The sequence below is a fragment of the Solanum tuberosum genome, unplaced genomic scaffold, assembly GCF_000226075.1.
Source record: "Solanum tuberosum cultivar DM 1-3 516 R44 unplaced genomic scaffold, SolTub_3.0 scf00096, whole genome shotgun sequence".
In the NCBI taxonomy this organism is placed as follows: Eukaryota; Viridiplantae; Streptophyta; class Magnoliopsida; order Solanales; family Solanaceae; genus Solanum; species Solanum tuberosum.
The window spans coordinates 954,173-963,074 of NW_006239025.1; the positions used below are offsets into that span (position 1 = coordinate 954,173).

Below are 8,902 nucleotides of genomic sequence, written 5' to 3' on the forward strand. Positions count from 1 at the left end.
CCCCTCTGAACCAATGCATGCCATTTAATAGGTCGTTACGGACGCCTACGAAAAATTTCAGCCAGAAAACCACCGGACGAACATATCACCCAAAGTCCATGGTAACAAATACGAAAAAAAAAAGATCTCTATTTCTCGTTCGGACCTCATTTTATTTAAAGATTACATATTTTATATAATATTTCATTTTTAATGAAATGAATCAAATATTCATCCATCAAATATTTCACTAAGCAATCCCATTATTATTGTTGCTCATATTATAATAGAAAATAACTTATTTTCAATCAAACGATTCAAAACCTCAGTGAAAGATGAGTTCTTATCAATATTACTTTTTGAATAACTAAGAAGTCGTGAATTTAAATCATGGAGTGAACAAATTGAAAGACTCGTATAGGAAGGGGCAAGTGTAAATCATTATTTCACTTAAAAAACTATTCAAATTTGGATATTTTTATTTTTCAACTTTTAACCAATCTTCAAATATCATTTTAGTGTGATTATCGTTTTATTGCAATGACTCTGTTATAATATTTTGTCATGACTTTCTTTATTTTACTATAGTTATTTTTTATATATAAGTATTATTTTGGACCCTTTTTTCAATCAACCTGACGGTTATAAATGTATCGAAAACATTCTCTATACGTCTAACATAGTAATAAAATCTACATTGATTAATGATTATGTTATTGTTGAAATCTCCCAATATAATTTGAAATACTTTGAATTAAGTCAAGGTCTTATTATTTCAAGCGCCTAGGAGGCCAACACTTCATAAAACCCTTCAATTCTACATAGACCAAGAAGAAATTTTAGAAAGCAAAAATGGCCTGGAAAACCGATACTGACCTCGAAAATTCCGACCCAATTCCAGATTCCGGCGATGTTGAGTGGCCTTGTAAACCCGTCGTTGAATCTTCAGGCTGGCCTACTAGTTGGCAAAACGACAGTAACAAATCAAAGCTACAAACCCCTTTGCCTACCGCCGAAGACGAAGCTGCGAACAACAGTCAACTTCCGGCATTGCTCAAAGTTGCTGAATATTTGAACTCCACACTCAGTCTAGACGACGATGACGAGTTTTCTGAGTATATAGGTGAAGATGGGGATTATTTCATCAATGGGGATGAGGGTTTTCTGGATGGGGAAGAGGGGTTTCAGGACTATGATTTTTTTGTGAAGTTGTTTAAGCAGGATGATGGGTTAAGAGAGTACTATGAGAAAAATCGAGAGAATGGGGTGTTTTGTTGTCTTGTTTGTTGTGGGGTTCGTGAGAAAGGGTGGAAGAGGTTTAAGGATTGTTCATCTCTTGTTCAGCATTCCATAAGCATTGCGAAAACCTCCAAGAGACGAGCACATCGGGCTTACTGTAAGGTCGTCTGTGAAATTCTTGGCTGGGATGTTAATAGCCTGCCTTCCATTGTCCTCTCTGCAGGCGTTAAGCTCGGTGAATCTTCTGATAAACCAGTTAAGGCTCAGGTAACTGTTTACTGTAAGTTTTGGTTTTAATTGGACATAGCTCAACAATTTGATTGTCAATCCCCAAATAGATAGATAGACTGTTATATGCTGAAATTGTTAGTAAGTTTATGTCCTATATGTACAAGCTTCGAGCTATCGAAATGCTTATGTCAAGCAGAGTGAAATAAATATGTCTGTCAAGTCATTACCTTGACATGCAAAGCCAATGTTTTTATCAGTTTGCAATCTTGCAGGGGAATGTAGATGATGATGGTGGGGATGACGGTTTGAGTGGTCATTGCAAATCCACAAGTTCTGTAAGTGTCAGCGATACTGAAGTGTCTCTGTCGAAGTTGTCTTTGATTGATGAAAGCCAACAAGGAAAAGATTGTTGCTATCCAAAATTAGAGGTCCGTTTGATGGCTAGTAGTTTCTGTGTACTATGTATATTGAATGAGATTATGCTAACTGTTAGCTGACCTGTATTTTGTATTTAGCAGAACTCTCTAAGTGGAGCCATTGTTGATAGAAGCTTGGGAGATCTCGGCAAAGGTACTTCTGAAACAACCAAAGAGAATGCTGAGGGGGTGAGTTTTTTGATATTGCATTTTGTTCCCATGGTAATGTCCTGCTATGCTAAGTTGCTCGGACTCGGGTGCGGGTGTCCGATACGGGTGCAGATCTAGAGGTCAGATCCTTCATTATCTAATTTTTAAGATTCGGGGATATGGATCCATGTATGGATACGGGTACGGGGATTCGCCTAAAAATAATTAAAATATCTAAAAATAGAGTTGTAAAAACTAAATTATGAGATATTTTGTGGAGAACTTGGCGAGAATCCTAGAAGGCGATTAAAGGAAAAGGAGTGACATAGAAATTTCTATACAAAAGGTATTTCATTTTCTTCAATTTCATCTTAGCTTTTGTATTGATTATAGAAATCATTAAAACTGTCCAGTCTTTCCCCATCGATTTTGGTCAAAGTATCCAACATTGGTTGACCAAATCGGACACAGATCCCACACCCACACCCATGTCGTGTCCGGCACCAAAAGTGAAGAGTCCGAGCAACTTAGGTATAGTCAAGTGTCTGGACTTGCATGTATGTTATTGTATTTTATCTTCAGCATAATTCACTTGCAAGTGAAGATCCCAGCAGTAGGATTACGAAAACACTAAATAAGAATTGTGTGTGTGTGGGGGGGGGGGGGGGGATTGTCATGTCCAGTGAAGCTTTTGGGCTCGTATCTCTTCTTTTCAATTTCTGTCCTGTGTATATCTCTCTATTTCTTCTATGTTATGATTATTATGGAGCTGGAATTTCACACCATTTGATTGGCTTGTATGTTGTTTTAGGAGAATTCTGTGAGCAAAGCTGGTGTTGATGGACTCTTGGAAGATCTCAGCTTTCTTACTCTTGAAACACAAAAATTGAATGCAAAGGGTGCATCTGATCGTGTGGTAAGGCTTCGTGTCTTTTACTTCTTCATAGAATGTGCCATGTATACCCCCCTACCAGGTTGCTATCCAATATTTACTTACCTTCTCCATCTGCCTATGGAATATGTCACTGTTAGTATTTGAAAGGTAAAGCAACAACCATTTTCTCAATTATTTTCAACATATAAGAAAAAAATTATGTTTATAGTACTTTATCTCGTCCAATTTATATGTCTTATGCACTGTTTCATTAAAAAAATTAATGTTTATAGTACTTTTTCTCATCCAATTTATATGTTTTACTTTGGAACGTCAAAATGTTTGACACTTTCACATGTTTCGACCCACAACTCTTGTCCCATATGTAGCACTGGCGAGGAGACTTTAATTCACATATTCAGTGAATGTACAATTGCAAAACATTTTTGGAACTCTCAAAATATTCATATACACTCATCTACCAATACTTGTAATTGGCTTCAGAACTTTAAAACCATTTCGCCTACCCTACCTCGTACCCTATTACAATGGGACTTTTACTTCCCTCTTGTCCTCGGGTATATATGGATCAACAGAAACCACAATGTTTTCAACAATTCTGCCAAGGAAATCCCTTCCATTCAGACCACAGCCGGAGTTTTAGAATTGATGTACTCCATAAACTCGACAACCATTTATATTAAATCGTTTATCCCCAGCCTCCCACTGCCGATGGTTTGAAACTTAATGTGCAGATTGCTTACAATCCGACCACTTCCGTTCAAGGAATAGGTGGAGTCTTTAGAGACAATAATGGTAACTAGATTAGGGGCTTTTCTAGAAAAACTACTGCACTAAACCCCACTCACATAGATCTCAAATTCATGAAAAACTCCAAACTGCATGCACTCACAAACTCCCAGATAAAAACTGATGCCACAGAGGTAATAGCTCTTATGAATAACCCTCCCCCACCTTATTCTAACATTATCCCTGAATCCAGGTGCCTTGTGAAGAAACTGGGGAATCCTCCAATCTGGCATAGTTTCCGCGAAGGGAACAAGGTGGCACACATTTTGGTAACTGAAGATTCCAAGAAATCTCCTCTACATCAGCTTAGTGTTTTTTGTTGAATGCACCGCCATGGATTAGTACCAACCCTACAACAAGATAACGAAGGCTACTATATTAGGAAAAAAGTCAAGTCTCTCGGTTTGTAATAGTCTAGTAAAACTTGGAAACTAAGTATCTCATTAACTCAAATGTAGTAGCTAGTAGTACTGCCAACTATGGTATAACTGCTACTTACTTGAGATCTCAGTTCTAGGTTATGCCTTAATTTCTACTTTTGCTTGTTTATAGATGCATGTTGTTGAGACTTTAGAGAATATGGTTCTGTATTTAGATGGAAAATCTCTGTTGGATGAATGAGGAAACAACGGTTGGTTGGTGTTTGAGGTGAACCACTTTGTTTAAAAAGACGTAATAGTGGTTGATTTGGCATTGACAACAAATAGTTGGAATGTTTTTATGCTAATGAGAGGTAACAGGTACCTAATGGGATGATGAAGGTGCACACAAGTTGGCCCCGTCACCACTATATTGACGACAATGATGGGACGAGCAAGCAAAGTTTTATTGTTTTGCTCAGCAATATTTTGATATATAATGCGACTTCTAAAGAAAAATGTATGACATGACAACTCTAGTTCTAGTTTTTAGCCCAAAAAATAAAAAAGAAAGAAGAATTTTTAAACGCTGTAATGAGTGATTGTAATAGTTAAAGAATCTCAATTTAAATTTATAGTGGTTAATCAATCCCCAAGAGAATAAAACTAATACTCAAGAAGTCTAATTTTCCTTTTCTTTCTTCGTGTGAAAATAAATTATAGGTGCTCAAATATTATATAAAATATTCTATTTTAGCAGATAAAGGAATAAACTGACCATATTGAAGAGGAGGAATATAAAATTACAATAACTTCTAATGGGGAAAAGAAAAAAAGAATTTTAAAAAGACCAATTTGGATAGACCATAAACCTCAAAGTTGCAAACTTATCCGCATTGTCAAATCAATAGATACTCCCACCGTCCACTATTGTTTGTCAGAATAAAATCATGCACAATCTTTAAGAAAAATTTAATATAAGGTGCAATTTAACTAATATAATCCTATTATTAATCATTATTAAAATGATTTGTACTTTTTGAAAACTGTAAAAACAATTTTTTCACATTAAAATAGTCTTGTAACTTTAAAAACATTTTTTTTCACATTAAGGGTAAAATTGAAAAAAAGTGACTAATTGTTTCTTGATGGTTTAAGTTGACAATTAATTTTGGAGAACTATTTTTAATATACCTGACAAACAATAGTGGACGGAGGGAGTACATAACAATATTAAATATTTACATTTATTGCTTAATCATAGTAAACTAATATGAGTATTTTATCATTATATCTATATTAATTGATGTAAGTAATTAATATTGAAGGGTAAATATGAAGAAAAAAAAATGCTAAAATGACAAATAAATTTTTTAAAATATCTTTAATTCAATAAACAAGAAAAAAATATTTAAAATAATTATTTAATTATAACTATGCATTGATTTGAATAATCTTGTGGCTTTAAACATGTCATGTGGAAAGCTGAAATTAAAATGTTACCAAAAAAGAAAAGATGTCATTCTTTTTTAAACAGACTAAAGAGGAAAGGGGGTCATTCTTTTTAAAACGGAAAAAGTAACTTATTTCATCACTATGCTATAAACGATGAAATAAATTATCCAAAACATACTAGTTGAACAAGACATCAAAATTTTATCTCGACACCAAACCATTCGTCTATATAAAGGACTAAGCACAGAAATGGAATAATTTTGAAGAGCGTACTAACAAAGCGAAAGGAGAAGCAAGAGAGAGATTTTTCCCGCAGAAGAAAAACAAAAAATGAGTGGAGGATTATCACAAGACTGGGAGCCGGTGGTGATCCGGAAGAAGGCGCCGACCGCCGCCGCACGCAAGGATGAGAAAGCTGTTAACGCTGCCCGTCGCTCCGGTGCTGAGATCGAAACCGTCAGAAAATGTTCGTATCCTACTCGCTGCTTTGTTTTTTTTCATTTCTACAACGCTCATATATATGATGCTGTTCTAATTATTAACCTTAGCTTAGCTTTGTTAATTTTATAATAATTTTTGTATTGATCATTAGTTCGATTGCTTGTATAATCTGTTGATTTTATTTCGATAGAGATTTTTAGTTCGATTATTGTTGCTGGCTCTTGTATTGCTCAATTTTCTTATTTCTATATGCAGCTCCGATTATGCTAAGTCTTCAGCTAGGGTTTTCATTATTTTTTTTGGTTACGATTATTGCTTGTTTCTATGTGTTTATGTTAGATTGATTGATGTACGTGCCTATTTTAAGCTATTTCAAGTATGCATATTATTTAGTTGAAATGTTTGGTGTATTATCTCTGCTGTGGGATGGGGTGCTTATGAAGACCAAGCTTGTTGATTTTCATGAGAATCAGAGCTTCCAGTTGCTGGCAATTAACTGTTTTCTGCTTATTTTGTGTAGATTGAAGTCTTTTATCATCCTTCCCATGCCAGTCTAATTTCCATATTTTTGCGTACATTTTTTATTTTATTTTTTTGATAACCGAGAAATCCGTCTGTGACCCGCCCTTTGGACCAATCACAGCCTTCTAAACTCGGTGGATAATGGGCCCACCCCTCTACCCTTCTCCACTTAAATACCGGGCTTCGCTTTGCATGGTGTGGGGCTTGAACCTACGACCTAAGCCACAAATCCTCCACCTTTTGCCACAAATCTTGCATACATTCGTAACTAGGAAAGTTGAGTAGAAGTATAAGCCTTAAGCGTGTCTTCCTTATCCTTTCATACTAGAATTTTCAATCATTGTAGTATTGCGTCATGCTACCTTCTCTCATTTGAAACTTGAAGTTTCTTTCAATATTCATTGAATCTGGAAATCTATAGTTGAATTTGGCAACTAGAAACCATGAGGTGTGAATGAAAATGAATTCCCTATTTGTAGAGATGAGATGTTTGATGGCACATATCTAACATTTCTTCATTTTGATATACGTTTTCTAGTGCGTTGCAGATACTTCAGGATATATTCTTTGTTGTTAGTGTGTAAAGTTTTACAAATATGAGGGTCCTTGCATGGCAATATGATGAGTGCTATTGAATACTCTCTTTTGAGCTCCCCCCCACCCCGAAACACACAAATCTTTCCGTCCAAAGTCCCTTCTTTTTTTTCCAATTTCTTTGTTGCCCGTTTTTCCTATTAGTAAACTTGTGTGTATTTGTTTTTGAGGGATAGTCGGTGCTTACAATATCTATCTTCTATTGCAGCTACTGCTGGCATAAACAGGGCTGCCTCTAGTAGTACGACCTTGAACACCAGGAAACTTGATGAAGATACTGAGAATCTGGCTCGTAAGTTAAAGCAACACCTTTTACAACTTAATTAGAAATGTGTGTACGAGCATACATCATATTTAGATTATGTTGTGTTCTTTTGGTTGAAGTCATGTTTGCTTCTAATTGTTCTTTGGTGTTAACTTTGATCTCCTCTACATTATTTTGATGGTATTATGTTAACTACTTCTGATGTTTCAAACACATACTTCCATCAACGAATGTGTTTACATTTTGCAAAATTTTGAAATTTCTTTGAACTTCATTATAGTGAGAAGAAGATTCCTTCTTAAGATTTGCGAGTCAAAATGTTTTGGGAACACATCTACCCTGTCAAATGAAAATCGTCCTTGAATGCTTTCTCTACATCTATACTGCTTTATTCATAAACACATTATGCACTCTGCTATATTCATTCCCGCTAGAAATTGTTTTATTCAACATCCACAATTCTTATGCATGTGATGTCATGTTGCTGGGGATAGCGCGGTTAATTACTTTATTTCATTTGTGATCTCTCTCTTCTCTTTTATATGTTCTCCTTTTTTCACTCTGATAGATCTCCTGCTATTTAATGATCTAATTTTGTTGTTTGAGCTGTTTTGACTTCTGGATCTGTTTCTACTCATTTATGTATGCATTTCATCCTCAGCAAACAATATAGTAATATTTTGTTCCACAACAAACTCATTCCTTCATATGACAATATCTGCTTGAAATTTTTCGTTTTTTACCTTTTTGTCAGATCAAAAAGTACCAACTGAACTAAAGAAAGCCATCATGCAAGCTCGACAAGATAAGAAGCTGACTCAGTCTCAACTTGCTCAGGTATACCATTTTTCTGTCTTCCTCCTCCCCAACCATCCCCCTAAGACTTAAAAAGGAAGTAGAAAAGGGGGAAAATGAACAGATTGCGAGTACCAGGTGACTGATTCCATAATCTGTGTGAAAATAAATGGTTCTAATATTCCTTGTTGTTTTGCAGCTGATAAATGAGAAGCCTCAAATCATCCAGGAGTATGAGTCAGGAAAGGCAATTCCAAATCAACAAATCATCTCTAAACTGGAGAGAGCTCTTGGTGCAAAACTTAGAGGAAAGAAATGAAGAGCCTCTTGGCTTCTCAAATTTCTATTCTAGTTCTAACTGTGGCCATGTACATGGACAACTTTTTCTGTTAGCCCTCTTTCTATAACCACTGTGGTCAAGGGCGAATTTATGTACTAATTTGGGTCACCCGAACCCGTGGTCATCCGACTAAACTCGATATATTACTTCTATAATTATTAAAGAATATATTAAATTAAAACTTGTTGAACCCGTTCTCAAAATGGCTGGATGGTTCACTGGTGCCACTGCAAGATTTCAACTCACAGGTCGCAGGTTCGATCCCAGGCAGCCCCAATTCGCTTCAATTTATTTTTATTAACTAAAAACACATTTTTCATTAAAAAAAAAAAGAAGAAGCTAAATTCTGAAAGTTTAAAAGTCAAAAGACTTCAAAAGTTTCCTTCCCACACACTTTTCAAGTTCCAAGTTCCAACAATATTTTTCTTCTCT

At 35.4% G+C, this 8,902-nt stretch overlaps 2 protein-coding genes across 5 annotated transcripts; both read left to right on the forward strand.

The window, feature by feature from the left end:
• The first annotated feature begins 733 nt into the window (after positions 1-733).
• LOC102582743 (uncharacterized) lies at positions 734-4,738 on the forward strand. 4 transcript variants are annotated; one of them, XM_015309160.1, is made up of 5 exons: positions 734-1,485; positions 1,707-1,877; positions 1,965-2,054; positions 2,827-2,931; positions 3,893-4,738. In XM_015309160.1, the coding sequence occupies exons 1-5, from the start codon at positions 832-834 to the stop codon at positions 3,932-3,934; spliced, it is 1,062 nt and encodes a 353-aa protein (XP_015164646.1). In that variant the 5' UTR covers positions 734-831; the 3' UTR covers positions 3,935-4,738. The 4 variants fall into 4 exon arrangements, with proteins under 4 accessions (XP_015164646.1, XP_006348314.1, XP_015164647.1 ...); XM_006348252.2 differs by having other exon boundaries at positions 1,968-2,054; XM_015309161.1 differs by having other exon boundaries at positions 735-1,485; positions 1,722-1,877.
• A 1,022-nt stretch (positions 4,739-5,760) lies between these two features.
• LOC102583301 (multiprotein-bridging factor 1b-like) lies at positions 5,761-8,651 on the forward strand. The gene is made up of 4 exons (XM_006348254.1): positions 5,761-5,979; positions 7,279-7,362; positions 8,090-8,172; positions 8,330-8,651. Exons 1-4 carry the CDS (start codon positions 5,844-5,846, stop codon positions 8,447-8,449), a joined length of 423 nt encoding a protein of 140 aa, XP_006348316.1. The 5' UTR covers positions 5,761-5,843; the 3' UTR covers positions 8,450-8,651.
• Positions 8,652-8,902: the final 251 nt, after the last annotated feature.